This window comes from Pseudorasbora parva, chromosome 7 (assembly GCF_024679245.1).
Source record: "Pseudorasbora parva isolate DD20220531a chromosome 7, ASM2467924v1, whole genome shotgun sequence".
Classification (NCBI taxonomy): domain Eukaryota; kingdom Metazoa; phylum Chordata; class Actinopteri; order Cypriniformes; family Gobionidae; genus Pseudorasbora; species Pseudorasbora parva.
The window spans coordinates 32,562,542-32,586,359 of record NC_090178.1 but is presented as its reverse complement, the minus strand read 5'-3'; the positions used below and the strand labels follow the sequence as shown (position 1 = coordinate 32,586,359).

At 37.9% G+C, this 23,818-nt stretch overlaps 1 protein-coding gene across 3 annotated transcripts in view; it reads right to left on the bottom strand.

Annotated features, from left to right (window-relative positions):
• Positions 1-201: 201 nt before the first annotated feature.
• The window catches only part of osbpl3b (oxysterol binding protein-like 3b), a 113,123-nt gene continuing 89,506 nt past the window's right edge, over positions 202-23,818 (bottom strand). For 2 of the 3 annotated variants that reach the window (XM_067449083.1, XM_067449085.1), the window contains 13 exons: positions 20,527-20,657; positions 17,966-18,073; positions 16,123-16,260; positions 15,275-15,368; positions 13,645-13,889; positions 10,962-11,099; positions 10,278-10,341; positions 10,106-10,184; positions 4,208-4,352; positions 2,839-2,983; positions 2,499-2,625; positions 1,348-1,470; positions 202-1,214 (listed from right to left, as the gene is read on the bottom strand). In XM_067449083.1, coding sequence (XP_067305184.1) covers positions 1,118-1,214; positions 1,348-1,470; positions 2,499-2,625; positions 2,839-2,983; positions 4,208-4,352; positions 10,106-10,184; positions 10,278-10,341; positions 10,962-11,099; positions 13,645-13,889; positions 15,275-15,368; positions 16,123-16,260; positions 17,966-18,073; positions 20,527-20,657 — 1,634 coding nt within the window. In that variant the 3' untranslated portion in view covers positions 202-1,117. The remainder of the gene's footprint in view (positions 1,215-1,347; positions 1,471-2,498; positions 2,626-2,838; positions 2,984-4,207; positions 4,353-10,105; positions 10,185-10,277; positions 10,342-10,961; positions 11,100-13,644; positions 13,890-15,274; positions 15,369-16,122; positions 16,261-17,965; positions 18,074-20,526; positions 20,658-23,818) is intronic. The other variant, XM_067449084.1, reaches the window with a different exon arrangement.

Sequence of the window (23,818 nt, the reverse complement as noted above, 5' to 3'; positions counted from 1 at the left end):
CTCAACCACTAAAAGCCATTTTAAAAAGGGGCTCAACCCAAACAACAGCTCAGGGACAACATTTGCATGCAAACTGATTCATAGCAGTAAATTTATAAAGAAATTCCCTGATCACAAAATCTGAAACTAATTACCTCAGCCAAATAAGGCCTTGCAAATGCCTGCACTCTCTTAATCTAAAATAAAAAAACATAAAGAACAATCTTTTAAATGAGACTTTATTGAAGGACAGAGGAAACGCTGCAGCGATCAACACGCAAGTACCCCAGTCCCCCAACATTTTTCATCTTAGTGCGTAGTGAAATGAACACAGGTTACAGGTCAAACTGTGTGGAAGAAGCTTTAAAACACTGCCAGGCTCATGTGGTGATGGTAATGTTGAGTACTGTTGAGCCATCTGTCAGTCTCGTGAATAAGTTAAGATGAATATAAATATTTCTGAGAACCTCAAAGATTTTGTTCATTCAAGAGTCTCAGAATAAAAGGCGTCATAAAATTACAATACTTTGTTACGATACATTGGTGTTGAATAAAAGTTCTAGCAAAGTAGATGTGTATGTATAATTTTTTATAAGGCATTATATGTATTATATCCATAGTCTAATAAACATTATAAATCCCTCGATAATTATATTTTAAGAGGTAGACAAAGCAGTTTTGTTCTGACAACATACTATACATCTTTTCTTTCTTTCTTTTTTAAAATGTTTTGGGCTGTGATCATCTGCAGTACTACATTTAGCCACAAGAGACCACAATGCCACAGTCTTTCTCTTGGTTTCTTGTGCTACGTTTTGTGCACATCAAGGACATTTTTTTAACTGGGCCAAGATTGCATATTTCTTATACTTCCAAGGGATTCATTTGCATAAATGAAACCATACATAATACAGTATAAGCATATTAAGGCAACTGAACCACTGGGACATTAAATAATGAATATAACGGAATGATTTGAAATGATCAGATTGTAATTCTGCGGCCGTCAGTCTCTCACAGCTTTATAAGTCTCTACCTCAATTTAAAATGTGTTTGTTGTCTCTTGAAGCTGTAATGTTGGCCAGAACAGATAAGAGCAGGCAACGGTGAGCACGGATGTATGTTGGCTTCCTCTGAGTTACCAGAGGACTGGACAGTCAAGGTTAGTGAATCCAGGATCTTTCCTTAAGTCCCAGTAAGTGTTGTTGCTCACCCAGGTGTCCTCTTTGGATTTCCTGTTGATGATAAAGGAGAAATAGTTATAACAACTTGGATTTGGACCCCACTTTGGCCATGCATAACTCCCTTTGGAGTGGACTTTGTGCTTTGTAGACTTTTTTCATGATCATGATCATAGTTAGCTCATACTGGAAGAATCGAGGTTGATGCATCAGTTGGTTCTCCTCCAGAACTCTCCGTCTCTCTCGCTGCAGCTGTTCGATCCTCTGCTTCTGCACCTCTGCAGATTCAATGTTCCCTTCCTCCAATAACCTGCATGCGCACACAAACAGTCTTGAATGAAATTCATTTGTCTTTGCATAACCCTATTGATGCAGTGATGTCATCGTCTGGCATCCCTAAAGGTTGGTTCAGTATGGTCCCGAATGTGACACATTTATGTCTGAATAAATCCAAAAAAGATGTCAAAATTACTGGTAGTTTAGTGCAAAGTTTTCTACAATATCGGTAATATCTATAACATGTCAATAACTTAGCTCTGCTCATAAATATTAGTTTTAGCATACTCATAAGAATCCACTCATAACATCAATTTTAATATTGGCATTTTAGGTTCTGCTAAGATATTGAAATTTGTATTGATAATTGTAAAATTCCCCTGGCATTGGTATCATCTACTGCAGTCATGTTATTGTTTAGTAAAACTATTCAATATTTTCCGGTAATTTAAATAAATCTGAAATAACTGCAACTGACTGAAGATTAAGTTGTAAAGTGCTAATTACTAAAATTACAACAACAAAAAAATTACAAAAACAAAACAAAATTTGATCAAACTAAAATTTTAAAATATTCAAAAAGATAATACAAAACATTCAAAACAAGTAATAGCATTTAAATAATAGTAAAATAATACAGATCTCCAGCACTTTTGATTTTCTGACTCTAGTTTCATATAATAAACTATGGTCATAGTTTAAAATATTTAATTTAGTTGTATTTCTATGTAATTTTTTAATTAATTGTTCTTTTTAATTTGCTTTATTCACTTTATCATTGTCAATTTTACTTAAGTTTAAATTTATTTAGGTTTTAATTTAATTTAAAAAAATGAGGGCTGCCAATGTTAACGCACTAACTGGTACCATTTAAAAATGTTTAGTAGCATTACATTTTTCAGTAGTGTTATTGCTCTAGTGTCGTTTTTTTTTTTCATGCCCAGCCATTAAAACGTATTTTAGTTTACAGTTATGCTAGTTTTTATTTTCACTTGAATCAATGAAAAATTATTTAATATAACCTTTTATTGGAAGCTAAACAATATGAATATAAGTTTTTACCTCTGGTCGAGTCGTAGTCTGGTGTCCGTGGGTGGAAGATGTGGTTTGGTAAGAGGGTCGAGCTCATTAAGCTCCATAGCAAACTTAGTAAAACCATAGTACTGCTCATAATCAGGAGGCATGGGATCTGTACACAAACACAAAAGCTGATATATTTATGCATTCGGAAATATTACGAAAATTAATAAACACTAGTAGCAGTATCATCTGTGAAATACATCAGCCAGAAGGCACACTTTTTTTTGGCACATCTAAAAAAGAGGGCAGACTGTGTGTGTGTGTGTGTGTGTGTGTGTGTGTGTGTGTGTGTGTGTGTGTGTGTGTGTGTGTGTGTTCCTACTTGCTCTCCAGATGCAGGTAGCAGAGGGTGGGCTGCCGCAGTACATGCCCTCGTGCCATTTCCCAAACAGCTTATGGATGACTTTTCCTTTGTGGTCTGTGATGGCTCCCTCTACCTCATTCATGGTGGAGTTCCAGTACTTCGCCTGCAAAGGACATAGACAAGTGTGATCAGGGCACCTTTGAACAAAGAGCGTGTACATATTTAAATGAGACCACCTGGGTTAAGTGTACTGATACTGAACAAATGAGTGAAATTACCGAATCAATTCACCATTAAGGTCTCACTAATGTGGCATTAAAAAGAGCTATGACATTTAACAGCTGCTGCAATCAGGTCAGATGAAAGAGATCTCCAGCAGATGTCATACTTGAGCCAGACAGTGAATTTAACTAATCTCATAAGGGGTGAACCATGAATAATTATTACACTTTTGCAGAATCTCATTCTGTCCCGTTTCTTGTTTGATCTTGCTCTCCTTTGCCCTAATTTATCTTTTTTGTGTTTCGTTTCAAAGAAAAGCCTGACCGATTGTCCTTGAAGTGTGCAGGAACTCTTTGAAGACCTCAGTATTTGAGTTCAGTTATCTCAACTGTGCCACACAGATCCTTTATAAGATGCTAAAGAATGTGGCACTCTCTTAAAAGCAAGAAAGAGACGACTGACATATTTTAAGTTCTACAAGTGTGAAGGATGTCAGACAGTCAAACATGGCAGGGTTGAATAACAACTGACCCAATGCTATGAAAGCTTGTTTATGCCATGGAATAAAAAAAATAAAAAATAAAGTACTTGCGAATCTCGCAATTCTAACTTTATCACTTTATAACAAATGCAACCTGCAATTCCTAAACTAAAAACCAAGAATTTCAAGAAGTCAGAATTGTGAGTTCTAAACTTGGAATTGCAGGATATAAAGTCATAAATTGTGCGTTTGTATCTTGCAGTTTCTTGTTCTCAGAATTGGGAGTTAAAAACTTGTAATTGTGAGTTATAATGTCTTAATTGTGAGATAACTTGCAATTATAACTAGCAATTCTGACTTTCATTGTTTAGTTATAAACTTAAAATTACAAGAAATAAAGTCAGAATTGTAATATATAGACTTTTTCTTGCAATAGCAAGTTTTAAAATCAAAATTCTGACTTTTCCTCGCAATTTCAAATTTAGATATAAACTCAGAATTGCAATATATAAAACTTAAAATTGTGAGAAATATAGTCAGAATTGTGAGATTAAAAATATGCAATTACATTTTTTTATTTGATTCAGTGACGGAAACAAGATTCCATATAATGCATTGTGAAGAAACCTTACAATAACAGAAAATAAAGCATTTCAGAATGGATGGGATAGAGAGGCAGCTGACCTTGATGAAGGTGACTTTACACTGGCATTTCTCACTGTTGTAGTTTTTGATGGAGATTTCACCATAGTGCTCGATCCAGCGCTGCCCACTCAGAATGTTGTGGATACATGATGTCACCTTATTCCATTCATAATGATCCCCAAAGCTGCAGGTGAGAGTAACGGTTGAGTGTGTGTCTGCAATTCATAATTCATAATTTGCCTGGTTATCTGATTAACAGAATTGGATAATATTCCTTACTGGATAATATTGAAATAGGGGATTTTAAGCAAACATAAAATTGCTACAATTAATCAAACAACTATGTCTCATTTGCCAATCTATTTTTTTGCATCATATATGCAGTAGTATATTAGCCTAGAAATCTAGACGCACCCTAGCGGCAGCAAATTTAATTTGCCCGCAAGTGTGGTCTAGCAACTCTCAATTCCTATCTGAGCTGTATTCCTCAGAATCTGGACGACCCAATCACATCGTGTAGGCTATAGAGTGGGCGGGCGGGGCCATAATGACGACGGCCGAGTTTCGTTTGCGTGCTTCTAGTAACACAGTCTTCTAGTCAACACAGAAACTGGCGAACGGCGGCGGTCTTTCGAATCAGCTCTGCCCGCGCCTCCGGAAGACTTGGAGTTAAGCTTTCCTCTGAGAAAAGAACAAAGAGTGGCACTGAAGTCATTCTTAAAAAGGGAAGATGTGTTCGGAGTTTAGCCGACCGGATACGGCGAATGTTTAATCAGTCAGTGAGCTCCACTTCACCATCGTTGCTCCGGTTGGTGTAGCGCTATCCTATCGCGTGCAGAGGGAGTTTGAAAGACAACCGTTTATCCGCCCCTCGGACTGAGCCCTGTCTATGGTGAGTTTCCAGACCAAACATCTTGATGTGGGTCTGGCTTGTCAGGCTAGTAGTATATATAAACTACTATTGAAAAGTTTTTTTCAAAATAAATGAATATAAAATCTAATAAATCTAATTAATAAAAAAAACCTTTATTCAGCAAGGATGCAATAATACACTTATCAAAAATGACAATATCTATTCTAAGTATTTAAACTACACTACAGTATCTAAGATTTCTTTATAAAGGTGCCCTAGAATGAAAAATTGAATTAACCTTGCCATAGTAAAATAATAAGAATTCAGTACAGGGACATCACATACTGGGAGTCTCAAACACCATTGCCTCCTACTTCTTACATAAATCTTGTTTGTGAAAAACACCACGAAAAAAAAAGTGCTTCTCAACATAAACCCAACCTGACACAAGCGTTGGGGATCCTTTATATGCACGCCCCCAACATTTGCATCTAACCAAACATGTCCATTGTCAGGCGGAACTGACGAGCCGAATCTACTGATGGTAAACAAGTCACTCGAAAATAGCAAAAACTGCAGCTCACAACGCAAGCTCTTTCTCGCGCGTGGATGATCTGAAAACACCAATAAACAAGTAGGCTGTATTTTAATCAATCTCCATTTGAGATGTTCTGCTTAAAGTTTCATTCAGTCTGTCTGTGTTCTGTCAGGAGGGTCAGGACTCACGAGCCGCTTTGCTGAACAGCTGAACTGCTGTGAGCGGCTGAAATAAGCCAATCAGAGCAGAGCTCAACATTAATATTCATGACTCTTTCAAATAAGGCAAAAACAGAGTATTACATCCTAGGGACAATTTATAGGGTTGTAAATGGACCTGTAAAACTGTATCTGGACAGTTTTTGCCCTTAAATAAGCCACATACCCTCTATGTAGATATCAGAGAACAATTTAAAATATTGTTTCAAATCCCTCGCGGGCGAGGGACCGCGAGAGCGGGTCGGTGACAAGTGTTAATGAGTACCAGCTGCGTGACACACCGGTCTCGTCTCGCGGCCATGTTATGGGAGCATAAAAGGAGACGCAAAGGCAGCGGAAGACGAGAGAGGACCAGGCCTGGATTTATGTTATGTTTTGATTACGTTTTATTAGGTGTGGGCAGTCGTCTGTGAGGGGCTGCCCTCGTTTTATTATGTGTGTGTGTGTGTGTGTGTGTGGGCAGTCGTCCGTAAGGGGCTGCCCGCGGTTTTACTTTCGTTTTGTTTGTTTGTTTGTGCATTAAAAGGTTGGTTGAACATTCGCCGGTTCCCGCCTCCTTCCTTCCATCCACAAACCTCATTACAGGCACCTTTAAAATAAATGCTCTTCTTTTTATTGTGAGCAAAGAATCCTGAAGTATCACATTTTCCACAAAATGATAATGTAGTATGCGCTTTGTTTTTGTTTTTCTGTGTTCCCGCTTTGCCTGCCTGATTTGCGAGTTCCATGGTTCTTAATTAGTTAACATCTTTTCTATTTCAGTCCCCCTGCGTATTTAAGCCAGTCTTGTCATGGTTTAGATGGTTGTGTTTGCTATATCTCCTGAGTTTTAGATTGTTGTATTACAATAAAGATTGCGTTTTTGTTCTTACTCCTTCATTGTGTGCATTCTATACACATTCTATCCAGCTGCTCTATATGGACCAGGAGCAGCACTCCTTTGAGATCCACACCTTAAAAATGTCAACATTTGGTGTAATTTACAAACTTTTCTAACCGCTCTGTGCACTTTCTACCTCGCAAGTCTTAACGCAGAAATGAAAGCAAGCCTGTACGAAAGCGGCCAACACTATCTGTCCAGTGAAAGTTTCCAGCCCCACTCTGAGCCCAAAGACAAGCCAGTCATCACTCCCATGCAGGAACATGAAGCCAGAGCCTACCGCAGATGAAGTGTGTGATTCTGCCGCAAAACACAAGCCAGAGCCTGAAATGAGGACTGAGGGCACCATTGTCCCGGAGCCTGAGCCCCACTTTGAGTCTGACCAGTCGTGTCAGCCTTTGCTCCACCCTCCCGTGACTCCATCAGACACCATCTTCCTTGCGGCTTCACCATGCTCCCTCCCCGCATTGCCCGGTCCCATCTGCTTTCCGTCTGCGCCTAGGGCTCCATCAGTCATCCCTCTGCCAAATCTCCACATGGCTTCTCCCTCCCTCGACTCCACCGTGGGACATCATCCTGGCTGTCCTCTGGGTTTCTGCCTTGCTAGTTCTGCTTCTGGATCTGCTCCTCCCACCGTCATCGCTGCCTTGGTTTTTCCCACCGTCACCTTTACCAGTTTCCTATCCTACCAGTGCTCTACGTCCTCCTCCAGAACTCCCACCCTCCCCCTCAGTTGGACTGTTACGACGGTATGTAAGGGGGTGTAATGCCATGTGTAGGCTAGAAAAATTTAGCCTAGCAATCTAGACACACACTTGCGGCAGCAAATCTAATCTGCCGCGAGTGTAGTCTAGCAACTCTCAATACATTTCTGAGCTGTAAAAACCAAACTCTGGTCAGGCCAATCACATCGTATATGTGGGTGGGTGGGCTTAACATAATGACGGCAGACTCGAGTTGCGGCGGTTCTCTGTGTGCTACTTGTAAGCAAAGAAGCTAAAGAATGGCTGCGTTTTGAATCGGCTTTGGCTACGACTGGAAGACATGGAGTTAAGCTTTGGTCGGAACTTGGGTTGGACAAGCATCTGAGTTAAAAAACTTAGGACACAAAAAAAGCATTAGATGATATCATATCAGATTTGGGAGACCTGTAAAATGGGATAAGACTATGGCAAGCCACCAAATTACTTTCGTCTAACTTATTTTTCTTTTTTTACTTAGTTCCTTTCCTTTTCCATTGAGAGACTCAATGATGATTAATTTTTTCAGCCATAAAATAAGTGATTCCCTGTAAATTAATGAATAATTCTCTTACATAAGGAATGCACACTATTCCTTATGTAAGGAAATTATTAATTAATATGAATTAATCATGATGACTGGCTGCTAACTCTTTTATATAACTTTTATATGGCTACTTATAAATAAATAAATATGAATAAATTATTTATTTTGAATGAATTCATTGTATTATGTGAAAAGAAAGAGACCTTGGGGTGACACAATTTAAGAAATTTCTATTTAAGAAATCAGATCCCTGCAAAAACAAATGTCAATTTCACAGTTTAGAAGTCATTACTCAAAAATATTAGAACACAGAATGCAATGATCAACCAATCAGAATGAAGTATTCCAGAGAGTTGTGCAATATATCAGATTTATATGACTTAATGTACTTGCGGGAGACAAATTTCCAAAACAATACAAAAGTAAATCACCAAAACTATAACGTTTCACTACCATTTCTAACGTTTACGTTATGAGCTAAATTGAGCGTATGACAATGAGCTTCAGTCATAGAATCAGAGGATCTGTAAAACCTGTAGAACCGTGAAAGCAACACGACCTACTCATCACAAACAGTCCATCATCATATGTCATTACAATGTGTGCTGCTGAGTAACTGGCTGATGTTGTCACTGACAACTTCAACACCTCGCTGCCCCAGTCTGCAGCTTCCAGGAAAGATAACAGCTCCATTGCTTAGGGAGAATAAAGACACTGACAACATCAACCACAGCTGCTGCTATAATTTGGACAGTGCCATCATTCAAGACACCAATTATCCAGACTACAATCTGTTCTCACCTCTATGGTCTACTCCAAAGTTCCAACGCCTGTTCACACCAAGAACGATAACTATAAGGATAAATATATTAGTGTCCACACCAGTGGATAACATTTTTCTGAAAGTAATTCTAGTTATATTTTGTCTATGTGTTGTTATAGTTATAGTTGCAGGAGTGTAGCTGGGGAACTAAGCTTAGCTAACCCTTTAGCCACCTCGCTCACAATTGCAGTTTCTCCGATTTTTCTTGATAAGAATTGTGTTTAAGATGTAAAACCGTCTGTTTACGGTCACAACAAACGGAAGATTTTTTAGCACACTCCAACTTCACCTCTGTGCCAGGCGCAAGTCAAGTGAGTGCAGAAAAGGTTATTACAACATGAGGCGATTGAAATATGGAGGCGATTTAAAGCAGCATCAAAATTGCACATACAAGTAAGTATTTATTATGTCACATTTAGTAAAAAAAAAAAAATTATATGCATTTTTTTTATCTACAATTTAATGCAAATGCAAACACTGTGCAGTTTAGTAGAAAATAGGGCTAATCTTGTGCTATTTGGTAAAGTACAATATAAATTAGAAAAATACAAATTACATTTAAATGCATAAAAAAATTTATGTGCTGCCAGGTTACGTCCTTTTCATATTCACTATTCTAGCATATGGGGATTCAAAAGAGTATACAATTTTTATTTTGTACTGAGTTACATTTAGGTATAGGCAATGGAACTGTTGCGATTAATTTATTTTGAAACATTTAGTGTTTACTTTTTCAGTTGCAAGTTTTTGAAACTCAGAATTGTTGAAGAGTTCATTGATTATATAAAATTCAATGAAGGTTGACTAATCTTTGAACTATGTAGTCATCTGCATGTCTCATTCATTATGATGCAACGATGAAGAACAAGCTATTGGGAATTTTGAGAACCAGAACCACTCTGACTGAGCAAGTTCAATTAATATGCCTCGAGGTAAGGAATAACATAAAAATGATTGCAATTACAATAAGTAGAAATTAAATGTATTCAGTTGTGTTGTATGCCCTAAAACATCCAGTACTTTATAGTCAAATTCATTTTGACTGGTTGATGGACCCTGCCTGGCTACCCATATGAAAATAGCCTTGCTCCACCACTTTATGGTTATGGTGTGGACTCGACTATTCTTTTATATTTAGAACAATCTCTTTAGGTAAGCATTAGCATTTTTGTAAGGATTTCAATATTTTTTTAAATACATTTTAACATGACATTGACATTTGTCATTGCATGACAAAATATTGTAGAATTTGGCTAGAAATCTAGACAAAGTGATATTAATTTAGTATATTAATTCAGACAATTTTACAGTTTGATAAACCATTAGAAACCAACTCACCCAGGAAGAACCACATGAGCAGTTCCAACAGGTACAATCTCCATGGACTTTCCCCAGAACTTATTCCTCCATCTCACGTCTGAAATCAGTCATACCACAATCAGCTTCACATCTGCAGACTTCAGCTTAGTTGAACTGACACAATAAGCCTGCATTATTACTATGGTGTTACCTTGCCAAAAGATGAAGTTTTTAGAGTCGGCATGACATGCTGATATGGGGGGGTGATGGCTGACCTGGAGGAAGAAAACAGAGGAGCTTAATATCTGCTAACTATTTATTGTGATGCTCTCATTCTACTGACTATACTCTACTTATTTTAACCTTAACCAGTTTCCTAATACTCCAATGAGAGTTAGTAGACATGTAGGTGCAACGTTCCTTATAGCGAAACAAATTTGTTAAAGGGACCATCAAAATAAAGTGAAACCAATATCTGTAATAAAAATGGAAGCTGTTGCAATTGGGGAAGCCACTTTGGCTAAAATACTTGCACCTCAGAGAGGGAAGACGAAACGCAATAAGTGCTGTTATGTTGTCTCACGTTCAGAGACGGATGCCTGGTGTTTGCAATCGTGTGAGTAAGTTTTGAGAGGTTATTATACCCAAATGTTGATGATAGACTTTGGCTCAGGAATTTCAGAATCACTAAAGCAACATTTGAGATTCTATGCAATAAAATTGGTTCCCCAGTTTGCAGCCACATCCTCTGTTTAGTGAAATTTGTTTACATTTTTGTTGTGTTTACATTGTAGTTTTGTAGATAACACAAAATCTGCATTAAAATAAGTGGATGGAAGCTTAGCTACATTCACATTTCTGTTCACAAAAACACAGCTTAGAAAGAGCATCCTACCTGCTCGGCAACAAAGCGAAAGCCTTTGTCTGGACGATCACACTCGTAGGTTTCGCCCAACACTGGATTAAAGGGTTTTCCTCCAGCTCTGTAGTAACTGGAAGCATAGCCAGACACGGCAAATATAGCGATGTACACCTACAAACAGATCAGTGCACACTTGGTTAGTTGTATGTTGCCCCTTTCATCACATCCTTTATTAAGACTTCATTGAAACAACATTGTTTCGGATCTGTCCGCCATGTGAAATGGTATTCACGACTCATTTTACTTTCATAATCTGGCATAGAACATGTTTTTATGCATTGTAAATTGACTGGATTGTAAAAAAAAGTGTTTTTTAGACCTGAATTTGACTTTGCATTTCATTGTGTAGGACAAGTCCTCCTCTGAAACAGCGCCAGCACCCAGGAGGTTTCTTGACAGGGATGTGAAAGCTGAAAGTCAAGTTCACTCTCTCTTGAGCATTTCGAAGTATCCCAAAGGTAACACTACTTTTTCAAACCTGTCTTTATTTTTATTGCTGTAACCTTTGTTATATTAATGTTAACTGACATTAAATTACTTTGATAATGAGATCTAGCACACCTTCATTTCCATTCAGTACCATAAATCACTTGAGGGAGAATGTGGCCTATGAGACATCAGACAAAAATGTATGTCATTTCAGAGGCAAAGTCATTTATTTTTGACTGAAGGCAATTGTTTCCCGAATTAAATAATGTGCAATGATGAATCAAGCACAATTAGATGAAAAATGCGCATTAAGAAAGTAAACAGGCCAATATTGATTTCATATTGACTTAAAATGATTTGTCTCTTGTCATTAAACTACATCAGTAAGCATACTGAAAAGCAATAAGACACTAAGCTACCTAGACATTAGTGAATTGGAAATTTGAAAGCTAAAGCTATTATTTAAACCAAGAGAAAGGATTACTGTCTTCCTCCAGAGACTAAGACAGAGCAATGATGGGTACTCGGAGTATCATTAGATACAGTAGAGTGCAGCTAACTAAAGCACATTTCCAAGCAGAGAGAATGATTTCTGAACAATGATCATGCTCTCATGTTGAGTAATAGTGGATTGTGTGATGAGAAGCCTGGATCAGACAGGCTTTCAAAAGAAACACTCATTTCCTAAACAATCACATCAGGATGATAAATTATGCACTGCGACATCATAGCAGCAGATCCTTTAAGTCTACTAAGTTGCAAGGTGGGGCCTCGATGGATCGAATTTGTTTGTTCAACACATCCCACAGACGCTCGATTGAATTGACATCTGGGAAATTTGGAGGCCAAGTCAACACCTCAAACTCATTGTAGTGCCATTCCTGAACCATCTTTTCTTTGTGGCAGGGTGCATTATTCTGCTAAAAGAGACCACAGCCATCAGGAAATACCATTTCTATGAAAGGGTGTACATGGTCTGCAACAATGCTTGCTTAGGTAGGTGCTACGTGTCAAAGGAACATCCACATGGATGGCAGGACCCAAGGTTTCCCAGCAGAACATTGCTTGCCCAAAGCATCACACTGCCTCAGCCGGCTTGCCTTCTACCCATAGTGCATCCTGGTGCCATGTGTTCCCCAGGTAAGCGATGCACACGCACCCGGCCATCCACATGATGTAAAAGAAAATACGATTCATCAGACCAGGCCACCTTCTTCCATTGCTCCCTGGTCCAGTTCTGATGCTCACTGTTGTTGCTTTCGGCGGTGGACAGGGGTGGGCATGGGTTTGCGGCTATGAAGCTTGCAGCTTGTCTGTTTGATCGGACCACACGGACCAGCCTTCGTTCCCCACGTGCATTAATGAGACTTGGTCGCCCGTGACCCTGTCGCCGATTCACCAATGTTCCTTCCTTGGACCACTTTTGATAGATACTGATCACTGCAGACCAGGAACACCTCACAAGAGCTGCAGTTTTGGAGATGCTCTGACCCAGTAGTCTATAGCCATTACAATTTGGCTCTTATCAAACTTGCTCAAATCCTTATGCTTGCCCATTTTTCCTGCTTCTAACACATAAACTTTGAGGACAAACTGTTCACTTGCTGCCTAATATATATAATATATCTATATACACACACATTGTAATACATATTTTATTTTATAATACAGTACATATAATTTCATGGTTTTGTATATTATATTATTGCAACATAATATGGATTGTTATATAAATTGAACATTATAGTATTTTAAAGGCTCTTCATTTACACCTGTGATTTCTGGCTTTTGAGTTTCTGTTTTGACCCTATTTGACAGTAGTTTTTTATGCTTGTATTATGCTTTATTACACAAACTTTGAGCTCTCATCTCTTCCTCAGTGACGTTTTTTTAAAACAGTATCTCTGTAAGGATATGCAAATGTAAACATGAAGAAAAACCAAAACATTTTGCATAAACAAATGACAGTCAGAATATCTCCTGAAAATTCACATTTGCACCAGAAAGCATTTCGATGGCAACATCTCTTTTATTGTAATGTGCTAAATGATTGTGATTTAAAAAATATACAGCTATGGGACAATTGAGAAATCAATGTTAAGTGGTCTCTTAATTTTTTCCAGAGCTGTATTTTTTACACAGGCTTAAGTTTATGCATAATTTTAAAATCCAAATACTTTTCATATGGAAATAGGTTTGTGCAATTATGTATGTGACCTCTGCCTACCATGCGCTCAAACGGGTCCTGTGTGTGTGCAGCCTTGTCCAGCAGTTCGCTGTACTCCAGTTCCTCACACAGTCTCTGCAGTGTGTTGAGCGGCTCGTTGAGTTGAACAGGCATGGCTACTTTAGACAGGTCCTTCCCGATGTTGTTCTTCAGTATGTTCCACAGACTGATGTTGCTGGTATTGGGACTGGGGGAGGGAAGACAAGATCGCCGCTGTTCTTGAGCACCACCGTTCTCTACACAACCTTAAAAAGAAAAAATGTTTGCGGTTCAGGAAATGCATCTAAGATCTCCAGCAATTGTATCTCTGGAAGTTTCTATTCTGGCATGTTACAACTTGTCAGTGCTTTTTCTGAACATGTATTTCATGTATAACACTGCAATAATATCAAAATATCAATGACTTGATGGAAATGTTAAGCAAAACCTTCTATTGAGTGGACAATTTGGTTATGAATGCAAAGCGATCTAAGCAAAAACGTACCTTATACAATACCAGACCAGTACAGCATAATTACAAAAATTGGTTATATCCTGCAGTTGCAATGTCTATTACATTTGACTATTGATTTCTACTCATATTTCTGAAAAAAAGCAGTTAATTCAGAAGTTACTATATGTGAAGCATCTAGGCTACCTGAGACTTTTTTTTAAAATAAATTATTATAAATATAAAATAAAAACTGAGATGGTTTGTGATAATACGTGTTTTTAGTACAGTTAAAACTATATTACTGTAAATTAAAAATAAAAGTAAATTAACCAAGCATAAAATAAATCAAAATAAAATTTTAATCTGTGTTTGGTCTAATCTATCTAATTTGTCTATATCAGGGATATTTATAATATAATATAATATAATATAATATAATATAATATAATATAATATAATATAATATAATATAATATAATATAATATAATATAATTAGCATTTAAACTTTTTAAAAGTATTAAAGCATTTAAAAGATATATTAAATCATTTAAAATTTTGGCCTATTTGAAAGTCAATAACTATATATTGGCAAATAAATCTAAATCCAAATTTTTATTTTAAGTGCCTTATTACAAAAACAAACGTCTCCCCATTAAAAACCATGGCCACAATTAATAATCATAATTAACACTATAATTTACACTGCCTAAATGTTCCTTTTTAATGTGATTTCAATTGAAAACCATCATGGTGAACAGTTCGCATCTGAAATCTCAGTTGAAGGAAATAATCCATGAATTATCGGCTTTAATATATTAGCCAAATTTTCTTATTGGACAAATAACAATAACATTAAAAAAATATATCGGCCGATACTCATATGGTAGCCGATATATTGTGCATTTTTAATAAACATTTTATAGTCCTCTAAACATCTCTGAAAAACACACAAAACTACTTTAACTGAGGTATTTTGAGTTTGCATGCTACACCTGTGGTGTGTGTGTAATTGTAAATACTGTGCTGTGCAAATCATCTATGATTTCCAGCACTTGATCAACATCATGACTTTTTTTCACTAGAATATAATCAAATGGCTTTCCCCACACATTTTGCTTTTCCCTTCTGCACGGCATGTTATTTATGCGTGGGTGCGATACATCATAAGCGTGCAACTTGGAGGGACCATTACCCACCTGTACTGAGTCTCTCATTCTCTGCCTCGTTGCAGAAGTTATCCATGGACACATTGTCACTGATGTCACTGATGTATGAGTCATCTTCCGAAGGCTAGCGGGAAACCACACATCATCATTACAGGTGTTTGGCTCTCTGATAGCAGAGATGTATCAAAGCCTGTCTTTTACTGACCATCTAGAAACTGAAAACTAATATATGGATATCTCCACCCACAAACAAACCACATTATCATAACAATGAATATATAGGAGACTTTAGTGTGCTTGTGTGTCCTTCACACATCTATAGTAGATGAAGGAAGTTTTTCAGGGCTCTAGTAGTCACAGAAGACAAATTCTGCACAAGGTATTTTTAGAGAGAAGCAATTAAATCAATTTTCATATTACTTTTTCTACAGGAGACACTTGAGCAGGTCGGCCTCAATGTGAGGCAGAGAGTCAGAAATGAAGTTAGAGAGAAAGCAGGGATAGTAGGCAGGCTGGTTCTTTTAGCTGTGGAATGTCATTCGTAGCACTTCTTACATGTTTAATATAATTAGCCCCTTCCTCTGTCTCCTAATAGGGTTTTTAGTTCAATGTCTGCCTGAGGTGAAAGGGAGGGCAGAGGCAGCTGGTCTCTTGAGGAAGTGCAGTAAATAAAATATTTGATGATTTGGTAGACAGGCAAAATGTACCAGTCTGTCAAGCTATTTAAAAAAAATAACTGAAACTATACTACATCCTAATATAGCTAAACTATAGTTTTACTTTTAGTCTATGATTCATTTCAGTCAAAGTCCCCAACTGTGATGACACAAATAGTAGCACATTTGTGGGACAGGTGTAAAGAGGGGACTTTACCGTACCTCATTTTCTGAAGAACTAGCTGACAGCAGCACTTCCTGTGCATCAAAGAACTCTGATAGAGACTCTGTAATGGAAGCTCTGCTCTCATTGGATGCCTGATGGACAAGGGGGCGGGAACAATCACTGGAGTCTTGTTTCTGTAAGAGAAAGCATGGGTTTATGTCCCATAGAACCAAATGGCTGAATCTCAAAAGGAAAAGAAAAGCATTAGAAATTCTCTATTATATTTAGTGCTGTCAATCGATGAATAGATTTAATATATTTAATAATGTAATAATTCCACAGTTACTCTCAAATTAATGTAGAAGCAACTTTAAGACATTATATTTGAAATATTTGTTGTAATGGGATTTTTTTTTTTATGAATGAAGGCCAGTATCGCTGATACTAATACTTCTACATGAATTATAAATTAAATATAAATTAATCCTTATTAAAGCAATTGTCTCTGTTCAAGTAACAAAGAATCGACTGCTGCCGAACATGACGCGGATCTTTAAGTTAATTTAAGACGTTATTTAATGTAAGACTGTTCTTATGGGAATACTCAACAAAGCAGGCATTTTGGCATAATTCTGTGTTATTGTTTGTTCTGTTTTGTCTTGTTGCACCTAAATAGCATGAATAAGATCATATACTTTAATGGTAGTCAAAGAATGATAGAAAAATGTATGCTGTTTTTTTTAAATTGCATTTGTTAATGCACAAATTTTGACAGCACTAATTATTATATTATATTTATTATATTTATTAAGAACCATTCAATTTATTATTATTTAAATAAATAATATAGAAATTAATTGTCCTCTCCATGTTTTTGTTTGTTTAAATGTTAAAATCAGCATAAATTATTCTTCATATTGCATTCAGTTCCATTTTGACCTGGAATAGTTACATAAAAAATATTTTTTATTTTTTATTTTAAAAATATTATTATTACAGAATTCTTAATGAGACATTACTTATCAGATAAAATATGGTTTAAGATTTCACCATTATGAGAATAAGATTTTTGTATATGTCACAGTAGGCTACAGAGATCTGTTAACTTTGCCTTATATGCCTAAACTTTTTCATGAAAAAGCCAAATTATTGGACCTTAATATACTTTCTTTTCATTTTGAGAGTAAGATTTGTCCTGGATATATCATTCATATGTCAACTCAGCCAAAATACAAAGCAAACAGGAAATTCCAACAGAAGATTAAAGAAAACAAAAATTATAAAGGATGGAGAATATTTCTTATCAGCACAATACCAAGTTAAAAAAACCTTATCAGCAAACAATTTATTTTGAATCACGACTTGTTATGAAGCAGCAACACAAAAAGGAAAGAGTTGGCAGAGCTTTGCAAGATAATTAGCGTAAAAGCATTATGTTGACTAGAATGTCAATTAGGGAAGTTGGTTATTGAAAAAGCAATTCCACAGTAACATATCACTTATAGCATGTGAGGCGTGGGTGCATGAGGTTGTTAGGGTGCGTGCAAGTGGGCTTGGGCGTTAACTACCCAGAGGCATGATTACTGGCAGTAGGTCTGACTCAGCCTCTCCAGAGAGTTGCTGTGGATTAAATTAACATTAATGAACTTAAGTCTCAGGTTTTAACCTGAGGTGACAAAACAAATTCGTCTGACAAATCTTACGATAGTTTTTTCTACAATAACGAAATCTCTTTTGAATAATGAGCAGTGACTAATAAGAATTAATGTGTATGGTTGGTGGCAGCTGTAGAAATGGTCTGGACTTGATAATGTCGGAGTAGTAGGGTGAGGAGGAGGTGTGTGTTGGGGGGGGGGGAGGTTGGGGGTTGGGGGTTGATAGCACATTTCCCAGACCCACCTGCAGGGGGCCAGGACTCAGGTTTATATGGACAGAGGGCTCAGAGATGTGCGACTCAGCATGAATCTTGCACAGACGCTCTCTCAGCTCAGTGTTCTGCGTTACAGCCTGCAAAAGCAACCAGCAAAATCTCACACGGCGTCTATTAAACATACCTTAAGCAATTATTAGAAATGAGGACATACCGGTAATTTATTCACCCTCATTTATTTTCAAACCTTTACGACAAAGGCATATATTGACTAGGATTGTCAAGCTAAGAAAATTCGCTAACGCAAATACATTTTTAAATCTCACACAAATTCAAATCTGGTATGGTTTTGATGTTGATTAATTCAAATGACACTAATTCTTGTGTTTTTCATAAATGATCAAAGTTTTTGAATTCTAACAGCCAAGTTTGAAAAATTAAAATTCTATCAATAATTACTTACCCTAGAGTTCTGAAGATGAACGGAGATCTTATGGGTTAAGACCTCCGTTCATCTTCGGAACACAAACAAAGATATTTTTGTTGAAATCCGATAGCTCAGAAAGGCCTTCATTGACACCAGTGTCATTTCCTCTCTCAAGAACCATAAAGGCACTAAAGACATTGTTACAAAGCCCATCTCACTACAGTGGCTCTACAATAATTTTATGAAGAGACGAGAATAGTTATTGTGCGCAAAAAACTCCCTAATTAAGGACTTATTTAGTGATGGGCCGGTTTCAAAATAAAGTTTCGAATGTCAGTGTATCGATTCATGATTCAGATCGCCAATGTCACGTGATTTCAGCAGTTTGGCAATTTGACACACGATTCCGAATCATGAATCGATACACTGATTCATAACCATTCGAAACTTAGTTTTGAAATTGGCCCATCACTAAAACTTTATATTTATTTGGAAAATGACCAATGGTTTCATAAGACCCCATTCCTCAGCTTTGAAGCCTTTGAGGCCATTCGAAGCCCTTTGAAACTGCATTTATTTGGACCTTCAGACCTCAGAGCGGAGAAAAATCCTGAAATGTTTTCCTCAAAAAACGCAGTTTCTTTTCGACTGAAGAAAGATGAGATGGGGGTGAATATATTATTAGAAAATGTTCCTTTTGGAGTGAGCTAATTCTTTAATATTATGAAGTGATGTGAAAACAATGTGCAAAAAAATTTAAAATTCGTTTGTCTGTGTCAGTCTCTTACGTTGTTTACGTAGAGTAAATAGTGCAGTGCTTCCCAGTTATATGTCAGAAAGCCTCATTATTGACTAGTTCCAGCATCCCATGCATGCGTAGTGCTGCTCACAAGAACAGTATCAGCCAATGGTGAGGCGGCATTCTGAGGTAGAACGAGGAAGCACTTTACACAACACCAACAATGAGGCTAACACAGACGAGAAGAAATTGTTGAATAAAGTGGCTATTGGTTTTTTAGACCTTACTGGGCTTTGAAAGTTGCAATGACGTGGCTGCTTATGAGTGGTTCAAAGAAACCTCTTAGATTTCATAAAAAACATCTTATTTCGCCTTCCAAAAAAGAACACCAGTCTTACGGGTTTGGAATGACATGGGGGTGAGTAATTAAGGACAGAATTTTTATTTTTGGATGAACTTACTAACCAACTAACTAACAGAACACAAAGTTATGGCCAGATTTACTTAACAGGGCATATTAGCGTGAAAGTGCAATTCCAAAGAAGTACAGATTGGAAAGTGCTGATCGTAATCTACTGATGACATTTTCATCATTTCTATAATGACCAATGCAGAACAGATTACCATCTGTTTAAGACATGCTTTTTAATAATGGCTTAAATACCAGTAAATTTACTAGTGCAAACCTAAATCATCTTGCATGGTTTGCTTAAATACTATCCTCCCATAAGTTCTGTGTCTGAAACTCCATATGCAATGAGGTCAGTTGCGAAAATTACCCTGTCCACGTATTTCTAGCACAAATTTTTCACTTCATGTCTTTATTAAATCCTGAGAAGTTTTTTAACAGCAAAAGAGGGTTTGCACTGGTGCAAGCTGTTAGTAAATCTGGCCCTTAATGTGCCCAGTAAGGATGGAGGTGGACTGTAAATTTAAAAAAAAATCCCGGCAGTTCTCACAGACAGCAGATGCTTGCCGTTTATTCTCAGAAGAGCTAGAGTGGGGGTCTGCTTCACAAAAACGTGAGTCACTAAGGAAGATGAGTCATAATTTAGCGTTACAGAACTTGATTTAGCACAGATTGTTTTTAGGATGTAAAAATGGTTCCTTGGAGGGTCAACTCTATTGTTCACAAGATTCATTAGAAGGTCGACATACTCATATTACAATAGCACTTCCGCAGTTAATTCTCTACACTTTATTAGAAAGCAAATCTTTAAATATTTTCTTATACTTTGGCAGTTCATGAATTGATAAGAGAAGCATGTTTACATGTTTACATGTTTACAAAACAAGAGCTCTGCTTAAGTAGCATGCAATGCTTTAAAGAAGTATTTAGGCAAGAAACGGAACGATTGTTAGTAAACAGTGTTGAGCATGAGAAAATGCACAGAGAGGAAATGTGTGCGTGTATGTGTGCTTACAGCAGACAGGGCACTCTTTAGTCCAAGAAGCTGGGCCGAGGGGGCGGGACAAGACTCATGCTCCAGCATCTGTTTAAGTCTTTCTTTCTCTGTAGCCAGCATGCACAGGGCAGATTTCATGGTTGTATGAACTGGAAAAAAATACATAAAAAAAGAGTTGAACACCATTTTGTATATATATATATATATATATATATATATATATATATATATATATATATATATATATATATATATACACACACACACATACTCACCTAAAGGATTATTAGGAACACCATACTAATACTGTGTTTGACCCCCTTTCACCTTCAGAACTGCCTTAATTCTACATGGCATTGATTCAACAAGGTGCTGAAAGCATTCTTTAGAAATATTGGCCCATATTGATGGGATAGCATCTTGCAGTTGATGGAGATTTGTGGGATGCACATCCAGGGCACGAAGCTCCTGTTCCACCACATCCCAAAGATGCTCTATTGGGTTGAGATCTGGTGACTGTGGGGGCCATTTTAGTACAGTGAACTCATTGTCATTGTCAAGAAACCAATTTGAAATTATTCTAGCTTTGTGACATGGTGCATTATCCTGCTGGAAGTAGCCATCAGTGGATGGGTACATGGTGGTCATAAAGGGATGGACATGGTCAGAAACAATGCTCAGGTAGGCCGTGGCATTTAAACGATGCCCAATTGGCACTAAGGGGCCTAAAGTGTGCCAAGAAAACATCCCCCGCACCATTACACCAACACCACCAGCCTGCACAGTGGTAAGAGGCATGATGGATCTGTGTTCACATTCTGTTTACACTAAATTCTGACTCTACCAACTGAATGCCTCAACAGAAATTAAGACTCATCAGACCAGGCAACATTTTTCCAGTCTTCAACTGTCCAATTTTGTTGAGTTCGTGCAAATTATAGCCCCTTTTTCCTACTTGTAGTGGAGATGAGTGGTACCCGGTGGGGTCTTCTGGTGTCGTAGCCAATCCGCCTGAAGGTTGTGCATGTTGTGGCTTCACAAATGCTTTGCTGCATACCTCGGTTGTAACGAGTGGTTATTTCAGTCAAAGTTGCTCTTCTATCAGCTTGAATCAGTTGGCCCATTCTCGTCTGACCATCAACAAGGCATTTTCATCCCCAGGACTGCCGCATACTGGATGTTTTTCCCTTTTTCACACCATCCTATGTAAACCCTAGTGCGTGAAAATCCTAGTAACTGAGCAGATTGTGAAATACTCAGACTGACCCGTCTGGCACCAACAACCATGCCACGCTCAAAATTGCTTAAATCATCTTTCTTTCCCATTCTGACATTCAGTTTGGAGTTTAGGAGATTGTCTTGACCAAGACCACACCCCTAAATGCATTGAAGCAACTGCCATGTGATTGGTTGATTAAATAATTGCATTAATGAGAAATTGAACAGGTGTTCATAATAATCCTTTAGGTGAGTATATATATATATATATATATATATATATATATATATATATACAGGTCCTTCTCAAAAAATTAGCATATTGTGATAAAGTTAATTATTTTCAATAATGTAATGATAAAAATTAAACTTTCATATATTTTAGATTCATTGCACACCAACTGAAATATTTCAGGTCTTTTATTGTTTTAATACTGATGATTTTGGGATACAGCTCATGAAAACCCCAAATTCCTATCTCAAAAAGTTAGCATGTTTCATCCGACCAATAAAAGAAAAGTGTTTTTAATACAAAAAAAGTCAACCTTCAAATAATTATGTTCAGTTATACACTCAAAACTTGGTCGGGAATCCTTTTGCAGAAATGACTGCTTCAATGCGGCGTGGCATGAAGGCAATCAGCCTGTGGCACTGCTGAGGTGTTATGGAGGCCCAGGATGCTTCGATGTTGGGTCTTGCGTCTCTCAACTTTCTCTTCACAATATCCCACAGATTCTCTATGGGGTTCAGGTCAGGAGAGTTGGCAGGCCAATTGAGCACAGTAATACCATGGTCAGTAAACGATTTACCAGTGGTTTTGGCACTGTGAGCAGGTGCCAGGTCGTGCTGAAAAACAAAATCTTCATCTCCATAAAGCTTTTCAGCAGATGGAAGCATGAAGTGCTCCAAAATCTCCTGATAGCTAGCTGCATTGACCCTGGCCTTGATAAAACACAGTGGACCAACACCAGCAGCTGACATGGCACCCCAGACCATCACTGACTGTGGGTACTTGACACTGGACTTCAGGCATTTTGGCATTTCCTTCTCCCCAGTCTTCCTCCAGACTCTGGCACCTTGATTTCCTAATGACATGCAAAATTTGCTTTCATCCGAAAAAAGTACTTTGGACCACTGAGCAACAGTCCAGTGCTGCTTTTCTGTAGCTCAAAACTGGCTTGACCTGGGGAGTGCGGCACCTGTAGCCCATTTCCTGCACACGCCTGTGCACGGTGGCTCTGGATGTTTCTACTCCAGACTCAGTCCACTGCTTCCGCAGGTCCCCCAAGGTCTGGAATCGGTCCTTCTCCACAATCTTCCTCAGGGTCCGGTCACCTCTTCTCGTTGTGCAGCGTTTTTTGCCACACTTTTTCCTTCCCACAGACTTCCCACTGAGGTGCCTTGATACTCTTGGAACAGCCTACGTTCAGAAATTTATTTCTGTCTTACCCTCTCGCTTAATGGGGGGCAATGATGGCCTTCTGGACAGCAGTCAGGTCGGCAGTCTAAAGCCTAGTTCACACTGCCCGATTTTTGCCCCGATTTTGAGTCGCCGACAGGTTTTGTGAAATCGCCGACAAATGCCCGAGATCACAGGCAAATCGGCGCTCGTGCACGCGAGTGACAATCACGCAGTGTGAATAATCAAAGACGCGATCAGAGAGAATCGCCGACGAGTCGCCGACGCCGGTGAGATATTTGGCATGCTAAATATCTGGACCTGTCAGCGATTGAAACTCCTGCTGTGTGAACAGCGTTCTGACTGAAAATTATATCGGCGATGACCGACAGCCAATGAAAGAGTGAGATACAGGGCAGCAGGACGTTCAGGGAGGAGTTATAGAGCAGAATATCAGTATTTTAATAGATATATTTACAATTCTATCAAACAGAAACAAAGCCCAAACATTTTTACATCCAGCCACAGCAGTAGCACATTACAAAATTGTTTATTTACCTCAAACTGTCTTTGCAGAACACAATCCTGGCTCCCTCTGTCTCTCCAACAATTTCTTCCGCCATAATCTTTTTTCTTTTTCTCCACAAATCAGCGCACATACAGTTTGAAGCAAACGTTGTGCAGTTTATCATT